General features: G+C 41.0%; 1 protein-coding gene across 10 annotated transcripts in view; it reads right to left on the bottom strand.

Annotated features, from left to right (window-relative positions):
- LOC108584546 overlaps positions 1–17,462 on the bottom strand; it is a 323,594-nt gene that overhangs the window by 80,936 nt on the left and 225,196 nt on the right. For 2 of the 10 annotated variants that reach the window (XM_017955323.3, XM_017955322.3), the window contains exon 5: positions 1,866–2,984. The exons of the other annotated variants lie outside the window; for them this stretch is intronic. In XM_017955323.3, the coding sequence (XP_017810812.1) occupies positions 2,706–2,984 (279 nt within the window). In that variant the 3' untranslated portion in view covers positions 1,866–2,705. Of the gene's footprint in view, positions 1–1,865; positions 2,985–17,462 lie in introns of those variants that run through there. 10 annotated transcript variants of the gene reach the window in all.

Consider the following 17,462-nt stretch of genomic DNA (forward strand, 5'->3'; position numbering starts at 1 on the left):
GCAAGCTCCAGTTCCTGGGTTCACACCATTCTCTTGCCTCAGCCTCCCAAGTAGCTGGGACTACAGGTGCTGGTTCACTGCAAGCTCCGGTTCCCACTTCACACCATTCTCCTGCCTCAGCCTCCCAAGTAGTTGGGACTACCGGTGCTTGCCACTACCTCTGGCTAATTTTTTCTTTTTGTTTTTTGTTTTTTGTTTTTTTTTTTAGTAGAGACGGGGTTTCACCATGTTAGCCAGGATGGTCTCAAAATCCTGACCTCATGATCCGCCCTCCTTGGCCTCCCAAAGTACTGAGATTACAGGTGTGAGCCACCGTGCCTGGCCGCCTTGTGAGAGTATTAAGAGTTTGTGAACATAAATTACTTAGAAGAGTGACACTCGCGTAGTAAGCATGTTATCAATGTTAGCAATTAGAGAGATGACCCCATATCAAGGTTACAAGCAGAGGCTCTGGAGCCAGATAGCCTGCACCAAATCCCAGCTGGGCCACTTATTAGCCGGGTGACCTAGGGCAGATACTTTACCCCTCCATGCTTGAGTTTCCTCATCTAGAAGATGGGGAGAATGACAGTCCCTTCCTCATAGGGCTGTTGTGAGTGCCACTGAGTTAATATGTGTGAAGGTTTTAGAAAAGCACCCAAGACAGTGAAAGGCTCCAAAAATGATAGCTCTTACGATACTACTGTCATTGCTGTTCTTATCTGTTTAACTGGCCCTAAGATTTGAGTATTTGTGCTTACTGTAATAAAAGAATCCATACCTGCTGTCTGCCAGAAAGGTTTGGGACAACTAGGAAAGTGTTACCTCATCCCCAATTCACACAGGACATAAATAAGACCATAGAGGCTACTAACTTGCCTAAGGTCACATGGCCAAAGCTGGGGTTCAGATCCCTGACTGTCTGACTCTAAAACTGAATCTCTTTCCACTCCTCTGAGGAGCTGAGATCTATGATCTATGAGCTGGCAATAACACCATCTATTAGATGTGTGAGCATTTCGTAAATTCTGGAGAATGCTATCTGAATATTAGCATAATATTATAGTTCATTATGTTTATTTATAAAAAAGTCAAAATGCTCTAAAGCATTTTATCACCGTTGTTCTTGTTGTTGCCTGAGGTGAACAGAGCAGGGATTATTGTCACCCCTAGGCGGCAGGTGGGGAGTCAGAATCCAGGCAGGTGAAGTGACTTGTTCCGAGTCACCCAGCAGAATAAGGAGGAGCGGGAATGACCAGCATCCTTGGTTTCAAAGTCCATGTTTGTTTTCCGACCTGTGTCATTTCCTTCATTTTAAACACATTCCTCTGTTAGAGCTTCCAGCATGGTCTACTTTGGTTGTTATTAAGTATGTCATCCACATCCAAAGACAGCTCGAGTGTTCTGTCTTAGAAAAGTTCCCCCATGTTGGATTCTTTTCCCAGTTTATCTTCAAAATAATAAAAACAAAGAATTCACAAATCCAGGGGAAGGATTAGCAAAACAAACTTTGCTGTTATTTTTGAGCTATAAGGAGAGCAAGTAAGCACCATAATTATTAGCAAATGTTCTATAGCCTGCATTATCTGATCGTGCTAATTATAAAGCAAAAGCCACTTCACCTCCGATTTTCTTTAGAAATTACAGGTATAGGCCGGGCGCAGTGGCTCACGCCTGTAATCCCAGTACTTTGGGAGGTAGAGGTGGGCGGATCACCTGAGGTCAGGAGTTTGAGACCAGCCTGACCAACATGGAGAAATCCCATCTCTACTAAAAATACAAAACTAGCCGGTCATAGTGGTGCATGCCTGTAATCCCAGCTACTTGGGAGGCTGAAGCAGGAGAATCACTTGAACCCAGGAGGCAGAGGCTGTGGTGAGCCAAGATCGTGCCATTGCACTCCAGCCTGGGCAACAAGAGGGAAACTCCATCTCAAAAAATAAAGAAAAGAAAAGAAATCACAGGTATAATTCCTACCATGTTCTTACAGCATCTTAAATGTTCAATCATGCTCCAAATGGTCATTTCGCAGCTGAACATATTCTGTGAATCTGTTTTTGGATTCCTGAAACTATTGTCCATGCAGTGTGTCTCTAGATCACTATTAATATATTATATGCCCATCCTTAAATTTCTTTTCACTTAAGAAAAAGGTAGTAAGATGTTTATGGAAAAAGCTGATTTTAGAGACTTTAAGAGGAAAGGGCTATGAAAGACCAGGCAGGAGTCCAAGCTGACCTAAGACCAAAGTCTATCAAAGCTGAGCGTCTCCAGCCCGGCAGCATGGCGCTGAGCAGGAAAGGAGTTGGCAATTGGTAAATGTCACAGGATAGTTTCTTGCCCTGTGAAATTCTTCCTGCGGGGCAGAGGACGGTAGGGGGCAGGGGCGGGGCGCGGTGGTGGGAGGCAGCAGAAATTCTCTATCCTCTCTCAGAAACACTTGGAAGGTAATCATAGGCAGTAAATTTTATAACAGAATCAGGAAGGAAAAAAGTGTTAAAATTTGTAGATCAGGGCCCCTTTTTATTGTTTAAAAAAAAAAAACTATGTATGCAAGAAAATAAGAGGAAAGAAAGACTGAAAGGATGTATACACAAATGGAAGGGGCGTTCCTTCTGGAAGGCTTGCTAAAATTGCTTTACTTGCAAATAATAGAATGTCAACTGGAACTAGCTTGAGCAGAAATAAAATAAGAGAAAGTACATTCACTTATATAATTTTTTGGCTCATATACAGAGGCTACTAATTTCACATATGACTAGATCCAGGTCTTCTGTCTTTGGGGATCTCTCACTCCTCACCCTTCTTTGTCTCCATCCAGAAAGCTGTTCTCTATTCTTCACCATCGGAAGCTTCAAACTTGTTAATGATATGTCTTCCTGGTTCCAAAAGAAAAGATCATCTTTCAGTAGCTCCAACAAAAGTCCCAGAGGAGAGTCTGGTCCATTGGTCCACGCCTGCATCTGGGTCATCTTCACGAAAACCATATGGATCAAGCAGGATTGCTACGTAATCAGAATTGGTTCCCAAAAGGGAGGAATGCAGGCACATAAAAATCATACATCCTCTACTCTGTGATTTTCATCTGCTTTTTGCTAGACTATTTTAATATAATTTTAATGAATCTATATTATTTTATAAGGTTTAAACATTTTAAAATTTATTTTGAAAGATACTGTGATGTAGAATAAAGGATCTAGGAGATTCTAAGTGCCCAGGAGATACTATACTTCTAATGTCTACAAATGCCTTTCAAGAAAATGGACACTAGTTTACCTACAGCATAAACCATCAGAGTTTGCCCAAGACAGCCTGCTACCCTGGCTACAGTTAGTGGGAGGGGAGATAATCACCATAATCTAATGAAAATAGCACTGTCCTGTCTACTTGTGTTAACTCATTTAAATTTCTCATAAAATCCATCACTGGTAGGTACCACTGATATACACCTTTTACAGATTAGGAAACTGAGGCCCACAGAGATGAAGCAATCTGCCCAAGGTAAGTATAAGTAAGAGATGATGCTCACACTCAAATAGAGCTTCTGTCTAGGGGGTTGTTGAAAACAAGATACCAAGGAAAGGACCCAGAATTAAAGGGAACAGTCAAAGGCAAAGGTAGTAAAGACAGGAGAATGAAACTTCTTTGGAGGGGATGTCAAAACACCCAGCCCTCAGAACTGTTATTGTAGCCTGAGGGACAAGGGCCCATTGTTTTAGCGCCTCATGAGCTGTTTTCCTGTCCTGTTCACTTCCCTGTTCCTCTTCATAATACTCCATCATCTGACATAGTGTGGTCTCTTCCTCGCAGCCTGAAAAAGCCCATTTCATGAGTGTGACAAGGGACACATGTAGTCCTACATGCCTTTAGTTGGCCTAACTAACTGCCATCAAGTGAGAGAAAGCCAATGAGCCTTTTCATTTCTCTTCCCTTGCTCTCCTGAAGTTTCTTGTTTGAACATCTCTTTTGACACAGATTTCATTCCGCCTGGTATTACCAGGTGGTCAGATGTTTCCTTCTGCCAGATATCATCTTTAGAATAGGACCTGTGCTTAACTCATTCCTGTATGAGTTCAGTTCTCAACACCTACCAGGGGCCTAATAACCTCTTGTGACATAAAACTGAGGTTTCTCTAGGTCCCCAATGGTGATCCCATGGATGACAGATCTCTGCAAGAATGTCTGTCTCTCCAGAGACCAAGAGTTGCCCTCTTCTTCCTTCTTTTCTCCTGGCCTTGACCTTGCCAGATAGTAAAGAATCAGCCTTCTTTTCCATATAGAACTAATTGCACTCCCAACACAGATCCTTTAATATTGTCCTCAGGGGCCAGGCCCCGGTGAAGCTTTGTGGCTGCACCACTGGGAATCCGGCCTCCAGAACCACTGACTAGTGGTCCACAAGAGAACTGCCTGGAGGATGCCTTCAGGGCTGGATAGAGGCCACCCACTGGCAAGCTCAGATTTTGTACACTCCTTCCAATAAGAAGTAGCCCCCAGCAAGACTGTTCCCTGTTTCTTTAAACTACTGCCTTTTGGCACTGGGACACAGGGCCTTTGAAGGGCAGGTTGACATTCAGCTTTTAGAGACTGGTTGTAATTTGTGAGGCCACTGGAGATCTTGGTGGAAGATGCCAAAGAACAAGATGAGACCATTGGCATGGCCATATGGAGGAAGACCTTGATGAATTTCCTTCTGAGGGTTCCTCTGACATCTAGGAATGCAGGAGCATCATTGGGTGTTCACCAAATGTTCTTAGATACTTCTTAAAGCTGTTTATTAAGATCAAGGAAATGGAAGACAAAACACGTCAAATTTCCACCCAATAATTTCTGGCTGCAGCCTTCCTTGCTAATCTTTTCTAACCTTACCCTGCCCTTCACTTATAATACTGCAGGTTCTTCTTTTCATTCCTCAAATATTCTAGTCTTGTTCTCATCACAGGGCCTTTGCACTTGCTGTTTCCTCCTCCTGAGATGCCTTTCATTCTGACCCATTGCATCAAGGAAGTGCCAGCTCATATTTCACCTTCTCAGAGATGCCATTCTGGATCACTCAACCTAAAGTAATTCTCTCCCAGCTGCATTCTCCCTCATTATCCTGTTCATAATCCCACCAGCTACAATGATTTTCTCTGTTGGTTTGTTGACATTATCTGACTTCACTAACATGTAAGTTCCTTAAGAGCAGGATCCTAGTAGCTCGATGTCAATGTCACCATCCATAAGGCTCAGTTACTATGCCATTCTCTCTGCCTCTGGCTGTGGGAAAGATGACTTTCCTCTTTCACAGACAGATCAAGTTAGAGCCTGGATCTTACTTTGGAGCCTTAGAAGCCTTTTTGATGTAGCATCCCACAAGCTATGATTTTCCAGGGCTATTTCTACTGAGCCTTGAGATTTATTTGTTTGTCATTTGGTGGCATTTACAGGAATTCCTTTTGGAGTTTGACCAGCTATAGCGTAATGTTGGCTGTGTGTGTCTAACTAAATGATAGCTTCTTGAAATTCATAGAACTGCTCAGATGTCTTGGGCATTCTGTTTTCCAAATTATGTTCCTCAAGTACTAGTTCCTCAGGTATTACTGGGTGTCCCCCATGAAAAACAAAAAGGCAGAGGGGGACATCTGTGCAACAGACATTGTCCCATTAGTCTCTCCTCAACACTCACAGTTCCTGTGCATGATGACTCAAGTGCTCTGTTGGAAGCAACTGCTAGTCTCAGCTTAAAGTTGTTCTTGGGGTGCCAGGCAGGGCAGACTGAAAGTGCCAGTGAGTTAGCACCCCTGGAAGCAGCCCTCAGTTTATGACTGATGAAGGCTGTTAGATACTTGGCATCCTCACTCCTCCCGTAAACACCTCTGAGGCGTGTTCTTCCTAGCCATCCCTAGCAAAATTGAGTACCAGCTGTCCACAGAGGTAAAACTTTTTCTTAATATACCCTAGGTCAGTGTCCTGCCCTTTCCAATTTCACTTTCTGTCTCCCCTTATAATACTTCCTACAAATTGACCTCCCAAATAAAACTCCTTCCACTTAAATCTTTATTTCAGGATCTGCTTCTGGCACATTCTAGCGTAAGACAGCATTCTACAGCCAAACATGGCCAAATACACTTAGAAAGAATCGAGCAAAGTCACATTTTTTTCTTCTTTTTTTTTTTTTTCTTTTTTCCCCTGCAGGACCTCTCTGCTTCTCTAATGTGCTAATATGCATTGTGAAATTCCATTTCCTTTATTTGGCTGTGGAGTTCCAGGGGATAGTGTCCTTTTTCACAAGGAAGTGTGCAGAATCAGTGAGCCTTAGAGAAACACACTTTAGGAAGCATTTATTCTGCTCCTCCACCAAAATATATATTTGGGGACAGTTCTGTGGACTTGAAGCTTCATGTTGTCAAAGAAGTAGTTCGAGTGCAATAGCACACTACCTCCAGAGCCCTTCACAGCTTCTCTTGGCAAAAATGGCATGTGCAGATCCAAGCTTCTGTTCTGAAAGGAACACAGAACGGACGAGGCTTTCAAAGACCTTTCCTTCCTAAAGTTACAGTTTAACTGAGAAATTTCACTCATCTCTTCTTCTTCCCCGTTGGTCATGCTGAAGGCCACAGAATTAGAACTGAGCTGATGGGAATGGACCATATTAATGGTTAAAGAATTGAGAAGGATATTTACTAATAAGTCAGTCATCCACACTGTGGAGGGGGGATATGGATGTGAGGGAATCATGTTGTCTCCCTCCAGCAAGGAGAGGTGGGTGTTGAACTCATAGTTACAAAATGAACTAATCCCCGTCTAAAAACTGCTCTAAATGAAAGTGCAGGTTGCCAAGAGAATATATGTCAAGAGCACTAAGAAGGCTTCCTGAAGCAAGTGGCATTTAGAAGAAGGAGTGAGTGTTGTGAGGCAGCGCTAAGGCTGGGGATGCTAAGGACTCAGACTTTCAGGGAAGTGATCAACGGGACCTGACTTCCAAAGGCTAGTTGAAAAGTGTGGAACCTCAGTCTGGTGATGTGGGCATGGCCAGATCAAGTGCATGTACTTACTCTGTGAGCTGAGGTATTAAACATTCCTTAGTCTCTGTTCATACCCTCATCCGCAAAGTAGGAATAACAATGGTACCAGCCTCATAGGGTTATAAGGATTAAGTGAAGTTAATACACGAAAGGCCCTTAGCAAATTTCCTGCTACGTAGCAGATGCTCAATGAATGTTACTGTATTATTAATTTATATATTGTTCATGCTTATTCAGTGGGAGAACCAGGATTTAAACTCAGGTCTTTCTAACTTGCGTCTCCACTATTAACTGCCATGATACGTATCCTGGGTTGATTTTATGAAATTTCACAAAGAAGATTTTGTGGATTATTACGTGACCCTTGAACAGCCTAAGTTTTTAAAAATATTTAGGCATTAAGTATATACAAAAATGGTCACAAGAGTTTTAGTAACAAAATGCATTCTGCAAAAGTTTATGCACCATGAATCACAATTTTATTTTAAAAAATATTTAAGACTAGATTTAAAAAAAATTATTGTTAGATCATGGAATTGTGGGTGATTTTCAAAAAATAATCTTTAATAAAGCTCTTATGAGCACCCAAAAGGTGAAAAGCCTACTGAAGTTCCAGGTTTTCTTCTTGGCCCATTACTTAGGAATTACTCATTTCCCCATTTTTGGAGAAAAAAAAAAAATGTATGTATGTAGGACCCACTTCCTACCAGGAATTGATTTTAAAAAACTATGAATCAAGCTTGAAAAAGAATTAAAGCTAGTTGACTGTGCTTCCGGGTCTATTTTAAAAGGAAAGGGATGCTTTTCCACTTTTAAGGGAATTCAGTGAAAAAGTACAGGAGTGGTCCATTTCCAGTCCTGGCAAGCAGATCAATGCTCAGAGCATCTGTGGATCAACTGGCTGGCACAAAAACAGAGCGGCTAGATTAGCTTCATCACCTGACTCAGTGGCTTAGCTCAAATGCTTCGGGCATTTTTCAGAGCACATTGGACCCCGGACTGGGCTTGGATAACATCTTAGAATTATTAAAGAAATCATATATGCACCTTGGTTTTTGTCCCAGAGAGAAAACATGAGCACCAAGGCCCTGTGTCCCCTTTGCAAGGTGTTAGCCACAAACATGCCACCAGCAGACTGTGGGTTAGACCAAACATAAAGCATTCCTCAGGCTTTTTAAGGAACACAATAGCACATGATCCCTTTGGGATTTGAAGTCCATCTTCAAGCATCCATCCATTCTTCTTCTACCCACATACATCATCAGATCAAAATGTGCCCCAGACTGAGAGCTGAAAAATGTTTGGTAAGGAAACTGCAGAGGTATTGAGTCAGAATGTCGAGGCAGCACATGCAGCTTTAATTTGGATTAGGATGACCCAGATAAAAAAAAAAAAAAATTGTGTAGTCTTGCCAGATCCGCCCTCCTCCCCATCCACAGAAAGGTGTAGCTGCAATTTCCCAACTCTTGTTCCCCAACAGGTAACTTTTTTAGCATCCTAAAGAGCATCCCAACAGACAGTCTTTTATTACATGTCTACTATGTGTCATTTATTGCAAAGGTGTGCCACAAAGGGGGAGAAACTAGTAATTTTTCTAGCAAGCAGACTCTTGGCAAATGTTTCTGAGGTAAATCAGGATTTATTTGAAGCTTAAGACAGAGGATGTGGGCTCCAGATGGTACTTGTATGAGTGCAAACTTTCAAGTAAAACAGCGCTGACCTCAGAGTGTAAGGAGCACGTTTTTGCAGATTATTAGACCATCCGTCACTTGAGGACATTTGAATAATGTCTTTCATAGGAAATGTGGGGATATTATGTGCCTCTTTTTGAAGGTTTCAGTTCTGAAAGAATATGCTCATGAGGCATTCATTGATTTCAAAAGGTGGACCCTCAGGGTATGTAAAAGGTGTGCTGAAATCCTTAAAAATGCATGATCCCCCTCAACAACCATGATCAATCACTGCATTAAAATAATAAATAAATGAAATACTATTTCCATGTGTTGGTGTAGAAAGCATATGTACAATGGCAGGCTCCAGAGATTCAGGGCAGATCTACTGAAGTTCTGCTTGGAAGATCCCAAAGCATTTTGAGAGACAGATAAAAGGTATATCTTGGGACTTTGAAATCAACAGTCACATCCCTGGAATGCCTGGATTTAGACTCAAAAGCACAATGTTTTTAGTGGTTTAAACATCCTTCTTTCCCTTCCCTCCTGGATGAATCTTTTTCACTCTTTAAGATTCTCTTGGACAAAGCCTCATTCACCCGAGATGTCACCTGCTTTTCTCCATGACAACCCCACTGTCATTATATGACTGCCTCCCCACATGCCTGTGAGTACCCTGATGTCAGGGAATAAATCTTATTCCTCTCTGTACCACATAGCACCTCTCACAGAGGCCACACAGAACGCAGCCTAAGGTGGTTGTGGCCAAAATAAACTAGAAAGGGAGAGAGACTTCTCCAGGACATTAATCATAAATTCAACTCTCTCTCTTTTTTTTGTAGACCCAAAGACACACAATGAGAGACACTTGATGATTACCTGGGAAAGTTTTGGAATAAAGCTCAGGGGTCAGTCACCTGGCAAAGTTCTTGAAAGCTAGTATTAGGCAGTAGTGCAGTCATATGGATGTATGGCATTTGGTAGTCAAACAGGTTTAAACTGAAAGTACTTACATTTGATCCAACAAAACTTTTACTAGGTGCCCATTGTGTTACATAGTAGACTGTGTACAGGGTGCTGGATTGAGGAAAATGAATGGGCCTGCCACTGGAGTCTCACAGTCTCACAGCCAAAACTAAAAGGGAGGTAAATAACTAAAATATGTCCTATGTGCTGTTAATAGAGTCATAAACAAGGTACTATAGCAGAGATGTCAATTAGATGTTGGCTGTTAACTATAGTCAATTTGTTGAGACTGACTGCTTTGGAATGCTGTGTTGAAGATTCTCCTGTCCCTGAGTTTCATTGAAAAGGGGAGCTGTGATCAATTAGTAATGTCTGCCAGAAATGGAAAGTGAGGGGATTTGTGGCTCAACTGCCATGTGTTAATCATCAGAACTTTACCTGCAGAAGAAAGGATAACAGAGAAGACATCCAAGAGGAGTAGGCATTTGCATTCTATAGCATACCATATTCTTAAATTGAGCTAAAGAGTATTAAGAGGGTAAACTCAGGCACAATATAATTTTTAAAGAGTTTATATGAATAAATAGTGATTCATCAACCCAGGAACTCCAAACCAAAAGTAGTTCAGAAACTCCACCAAGGGATCACAAGGGGGAAGAAGCTTTTATAGGATGAACATGGAAGTAGCGCAGAGAAAATATTTCACTGGTTACAGTTACACAGTTGCCTTATTTGATCAATCCCCTGGAAAGTCTGTAGTTATATAATCATAAGTTTGTTTGCTGCTTCTTACTGGTTGAGCTTAAGTTCTATTTTTCTCTAATACAGGCGTTTTTAAGAAATAGTTCAAATTAAGTTTCACTTATGTTTGCAAATCAAGCAAGGCTGAGCCCTAACTGGCTTTGTCCACTCAGGGATTCTTCAGACCTGGTCCCCATTTTAAATTTGCTTTAACAAAGGTCATATCAAAAAAGCAGACAGTCTTAAGTTTAAATCCAGACTTTGCTTTCCGCAAGTTACTAAGCATTTCTAAACCTCATTGGCCACCAAAGTGAAGTGGAGGCAATAATACATCCTTATTGTGTGGCTTAAATGGGAAAACACCTAGCAAAAAGCCCAGCCCTCAGAAGATGCTTAACAAATGATAGTAATTATTGCTATAATGATTATGGACTTCCTAAACTTCCTTGGTATGTTGACATCTCAGCTTTGCTTTCTGCTCACTCAAATGAAAGACTCATCTGCATTTGAAAGTGCAAGAAAATGTTTAAATTTTTATCTCATTAAAACCACAAGCTCAATGGACAAGACAGGAAGAGATAAGAGAACGAACTGCTTTCTTTCTGGCACAGTTTAGTAACACAAAAATAATCTCATTCCCAAAGACTACCTTTTAAAGTACATCTTGTCTTTTTAGCAGGTAAACTCTGTGAAAGCAGGAATTATGTCTTACATGGGTTTTGTAGATCCTTAGCCGCACATTGCAGGTGCTTAGTAAGTGATAAAGATCAAAATAGCCCAAGAAAATAGGATGAGTATTAAAATTGTTTCATTTAGGGAATAGGAGTTGTGAAAACACAAAAGTTCAAATATTTAATGTTGGCATATTACCCAACAATTTTTTCCACTATATAATTATTCTTCTTAAATATCATAGATAATAGGACAAACTCATATATTTGGCACTAATATCAACCACTGAGAAATAATTCATTTTATATGCCATGCAAATAAACCCTATATTACATAGTGGTTAGATACTGGGAGATATAGATATTGAAGGCTTACCATGTGTTTGATTTCACCGAAAACTAGAACTGCATTAGGTCATGCAATACTTGGTCATGAGCCTTTGTCATAGGTACTGTTATCTTCTAAAGGTTACAGATAACAAAACTGAGGTTTAAATTAACTTCAAGGATTTGACGCTAGGTGCTTCTGATTCCAAAGCCCATGCCCCTTATACTTGGGATTCACAGTCCTCCAAATATATGTGTATAATTTGAATGTTTGCATTTAATGTTCCATTAAATGGAAAATATCTTAAGGTTTATTATTTTAATAATTCAACAGTGTATCTTTGTGTAAGTCTCACTATATCCATTCTCTTAATTCAGACTTTTACTTAGAAGGTTTGGATAAAGTACACCTAGGATGACTACCAAATTATGAATACGAGGGCATCTAGTTAAATGATGACACATTATCTACACTTAATAAATGACTTTCAGAATGAATAGTCAATTGAATAAAAACATTTTGTTCAGTACATATTACTATGCAAATATCTACATTATCATTTCCAATAACTCTGATGTTTTCTGATGTTCTTAACCACCAAATTATTTCACAACTGTTTCTGGAATTTAGCTTATCTTTATCAGCACATTGTCAGCTCTGTGAATTTGAGCACATACTGTGTCTAAAGTCATCACTGGCCCTCTAATGATATTTTTAGAGGTGTGGGTCACTTCCTTTTTGGTTAAATGGACACTACTTTGGGAAATTAGTTGATTCATATAAATGGACATACTTTTCGGCAATATAGCATTAATTACTTAATTTCAAAATCTACTGTCTACCAGAGAAAGTAAACTTGAGACTGTTCTTGTGAATATCAGTGATTCCACAAAAATACAACCCACAGCTACTTTATCAAGTTGGATGCTTAGAACATTACAGTCTGAAAACATGGAGGCAATATACATTGCCCAATTCAACACTTATGTGACTGAGTCTATAATGTGAGTTAATAGATGTTTACACTTTTCATGAAGAAAAAATTCAGTCATTATTCCCAATTCATTCCTGATTCGAGGACAGGCATTGAAATCCCTTTGTGTATGTTCTCAATGTGAAAAGTAGCTCTGTTCCATTGTATCTAAGTAAGTGAATGTGACTATAATGGATATTTGGCATGCTCAGGAAATATGGTATTCTAGTTAATCCAATCTAAAGTTTCTGTACATACTATTTGTGGATGATCACGTGCCATAGAGGTTGAATGCAATACGACACCCTGAAAAACTGTTTCCTGAGGCCTCTGATTCTAGTTAAGATGGAATAAACATATTTCACGCAGTTTCTCCCATTGATTGCAACCAAAAACTCTGGACAAGATGCATAGAACTTTGGAGAACTCTGAAAAGTAAGTAGTAGCAAATAGATTGCAGAAGGAAACCAGAATTCTCACAATTGAGATCATAAATCTCCTGGGTATTTTCCTCCCATGTCTCCCAGCCTGTGCTCAAAGGCAACGTGAATCCTGAAATAGAGTTCTCAGAAGTGCTAATAGGTGATCCCTGGCTAAGTAATGTCTGCTCATTAGCATAACAGGAGCTGTCAGGGCCTAACTTCCTCACATATTCTCACTAGGAAACGATGTCCTTTTGGCTTTATGGAGGAAACGCTGTTTTGGGGAGATTGCCCTCCTCACCCCCTCAGTTATGCTGTGTTGAATGTCAGAAACAAAACAACTCTGGTCCATATTCAATTTATTAAGGGCTTATGATGTTCTTGCGACTGTAGTGGGAGTTTTATCTAATTTAATGCCCCTGGCAAACCTCTTCTATCAGTGTTATTAGCCAGAAAAAGAGAAGCTCAGAGAAGTAAAGAAACATATTCGCAATCAACAGCTAGTAAATAGTAGAAGAAAATTGAAATCTGGTGCTGTGTGCCTCCTAACAAGTCCGTGGTTGTAGTTCTCTACATTATCATGGCTGGAAGGAATTCACCTATGGGCTAGTTTCTCAGCTGCTTCAGTCCTGAATGTCCATTCTAAGCTTAAACAGCCAAACAGAAACAAGATCAATTCCCTGTCCAGCCGGCTGGAATGAAGCACCAGCATAGAATCGCTACCTGATTCTCTGTGCACTTCACACTGGAGAGTGAACTTTGAGTTCACTCATTATTTATTTCATAAAGTGATTAAGGACAGCTGTGTTATTCCTGTCCTTAGGCAGATGGAGTCTTGTTCTATTACTAAAGATGCTTCTTCGTCACAGGGCAGAGGTCTGACGGTGCCACGCCCCTGTCCAGGAGCCCTTAGAGGCTTCATGCTGAAGGCCATGTGCTCCACTCCCACACTCTGAGATTCTGCACAGCCTCCAAGGCTTTGGGAGTCTGGAAAGGTCCCATCCTCCTCCTAAGCCTTGGTCAGTGCATGGCACAGAGCAACCACTCAACCAATGCAGGTTAGTTTGAAGAGATGTTAGTTTTCTTCCCTGCCTGCCCCTACCTCCCCCAGGACAAATATAAAACTATCCCACCTTCTCAAAGCAAGTATTTTTCATGTAAAGTAATGAAGTAGTTGGGGAAGGATACACCAACAGTGAATGCATTTGGGGAGGCAAGAGAAGAGTTATGAATACGTGGTGAGGCACAGCCTGAATTCATAAGAGCCAGGGAAATGGAAGTGTGGTAACAACCTCCAGCCGGTAAGGGTGTTCCAGGAAGGCTTCCTGGAAGGACTTGCATGTGAACTCCCTAACCTGGTGTTCTTCAGACTGTGGGTTGTGACCCTAGGGTGAGGAAATCATTTTGGTGAGTCATAACCAGAGTTTTCTTCTGAATGAAACTGAATAAATAGAATGGAGGCTGAGTATATTACTAGCTCACAGCATAAAATGTATTTCTTTCTGAGGGTTGTGGTCCACAAAAGTAAGAAACATATTGCCCTATCTTTTGTCTTCCGAGAAGTTGCTCTACTCCTATGATTTTAAATTCACTAGCCCCTGCTGACCATGATCTTTCATTCGGCTCAAAAGTGGAGATATGGTACCACTGTCTCGTCTTCAAAAAATCACCACTCTTCATGTTTCTGTTGTGTCCAATCCTACTGGAGGGTGTTTTATTGATGAAGATAAGGGATAACACATATGTAGACCAGTACTAGGCAATTTATACGCATGACCCACCTGTAATCCTCATGTCATCTTTTTCTAACCCTGTTAATAACCTTGCAAAGCATGGTTCATCCTTTCCATTGCACTCATGAGAACACTGAGGGACAGGATGAAGGTTATTGCTGATCACTTGCTAGGGGGTGAGTGAGCTGAGATTTGAACTCCATTCTGTCTGACTCTGATGCTAGTGTAAAGCCCCAATAATTATTAAGCTAAATTTATGATGCAGCAGTATGGATTTATAAAATCCATTACTATTGCCCAGTAAGACTGAATAACCTTCTGTTTTCTGTCTTTGGAGGCCTGTAAATTCCAAGTTATTTCTGAGAAGAATGAAACTATGCGTTTTCTAAAATGTTGGTATCTCATCTCAGTTCAATATCTCAGATCCAACATCTACTTCTCTTTACCTTCAGTGCCCATAACCCCGGTCCATGCCACCACCAATCTCCTGATAGCCTTACAGCCTCCCAACTGGTCTTTTCAGTCTAGTCTCTTCTGAACTTTTTGAGGTACAAACTCTGTCAATCTACTGCTTATGGTATTTCAGTGGCTTCTCTTTGCTCTTGCCATAAAGACCATATTTGCTAGGTGGCTGTGTGTCTCCTTGGTCTGACCTCCCTTTCCTTACCAGCCTCCTTTTGTATCAGGCTCTTTGCTTTTATAATCAAGCAGGACTTCTTTCAGTTGCTCTGTCATGCTTGTTCCCTTCTGCCACAGGACCTTCATATATGCTATTCCTTCTGTTGACATCATTCTTCAAACCAGTCCCTTGCTCCCTTCATCTGCATAACTCCTGCCCATTCACCAGATCCCATTATTTTACCATGTCCTGATAGAAGAGTTCCCTGTCTTGCCTGTAGACAAATAACGTATGACATGATCTCAAGGCACTCCTGAGTCTTTGCTTCATTGCACTGTTCATTGTAATTTTACATTCATTCATGTGATTCTTTAGTTGACGTCTATCTCCCCTACTGAACTGTGAGCTCCATAAGGGCAAAAATTGTGCGTGTCTACCTTTTACTCCCAGGGCCTAGAATTGTTCAGCTCATAGAGCAAAGAGTAAGGCATTCAACATTGAACTTATCTGACCTCTGTAGAAGCTCCAGGTGCTCAGGTTTGGCCATAAGCAAATCAGAGCAAGGAGATCAGTGGCAAATCTCTGAGGCATTAAACAGCCAGATTTTGTAGTAGGAAGAGCCTTCTGAGTATAAATGTTGATGTCTTGGAGCCCTCTTATTTATGGTTTGTCCTCTATTTGGTTTGGACACAAGATATTCCTCTATCTCCTTCGAGTACTCTCATTTCCTTATTTAGGAGTTTAACGAAGTCTACACCTAAAATGCTACAAATAGCTGGGGGTAGAAGGGTATCTGGTTTATGGCACTAAGAGAAATGTTCACTGTGTACAGATTGATGTGGCCACAAAATTTTCTGTGTGTATGACTCCAAGGTGAATTTGCATGGGGCTCCGTTAGCCTAGTCTCAAATTTTAAGCTGCTCCCTTGGTTATGTATCTCCTAAGGGAATCTAAGGAGAGGAAGCAGAAAAATACAGAGATAAGCCTTGTCTCCCCTCCATGAGCAAAGAAAGACATCTTTTCCAGGCAAGACTCTTACCCCAGCCACCAGTAGACCCTGTTGAGAAAATACTATTAATAATAATTAGTAGTCTTCATAATCATTATTATAACAATAGCCTTCATTGGAGTTTGTTTGTTTATTTGTTTTTTTAATGTGCTAAGTGTTTTGCCTGAATTTTCTTATTTAATATTCACAACCATCCTAGGAAGGGCTGGGGCTACATGTACTCAGGAGTAGACTAAATCTTAGAGAAGCCAAGCTCTTTCCTCAAGACCACACAGGAAGCAACAGGTGGTAAGGGATTTGAAATTAGGCGAATCATCTTTCTGTCCCCTTGCTCTTGACCACTGTTTTTACTGCCCTCTTTCAGTCTTTAATGATTCCTTTAATAAATCTTTTCTTTGTTGGCATTTATTGTGTGACAGGTACTGGGGATTTGACGGAAAGTAATTTATAGATGGGTCCTTCCCTGGGGAAGTTTACCACCCCTTGGGGACAGATCACCAAAATCCTCTTCCTTGCTGACACCCATTGAGCACTTCCTGTGAACCAGGCTCTGTGCTAAGCCCTGTGCCTGGGATATCTTATTTAAGCCTCAGAATTCTTATCTCCAGGTAGATGCTAATATCACACCCTTTTTCAAGATAAGAAAATGGAGGCCTCAGGTAAAATAACTTACCCAAGGGCCAAGAACGAGGAAGCAGTTGGCTAGGATGGAGCCCCAAGTTTATCTGGCTTTGTCAGATGCCTGTACTTTCTACCACCACACTAACTTGCAGAAATGTGGAGAATGCACAAACAGAGCAACCTCCAATGCACTTTGAAAGTACAGGGCAGGACAAGCTCAACTCTGTCTGAAAGAGCCAGAAAAGCCTTCCTATGTAGATGTTTGGGGTAAGTTTGGCCTCTACCTTCCTGTTTAAATACACGTCACAGCTGGCAAGAGGTGGAAGTGTAAGAAAATAAAAGCCAATGTGCAGATATTCCTAGAAGACATATTTGTGTTCAACATTAGAACTTTCTGATAATTACTGTAGAGTAAAAATAGAAGGGGCTGTTTGGGAAGTAGTGAGTTCTCCACCATTAGAGGTATGAAGAGGGAAACTGAGCTGTCATGCTGAGGATACTTGAGAGACTGAGGTACAGGGTTGGCAGTTGGATTAGATCAGAGGTAACCAGTTTAGCTGTGCATATGAATGGGTGGGTGATTTGGTTAAATACCAGTTCCTAGGCATTCCCACTAGACATTCTGGGTCAGTAGGTCAGGACAGGATCCCAGGAATCTGCATTTGTAACAAGCTCTCCAGGTGATTCTTAAGGACACTGTATTAGTCCTTTTTCATACTGCTG

This window comes from Papio anubis, chromosome 2 (genome assembly GCF_008728515.1).
Source record: "Papio anubis isolate 15944 chromosome 2, Panubis1.0, whole genome shotgun sequence".
NCBI lineage: Eukaryota > Metazoa > Chordata > Mammalia > Primates > Cercopithecidae > Papio > Papio anubis.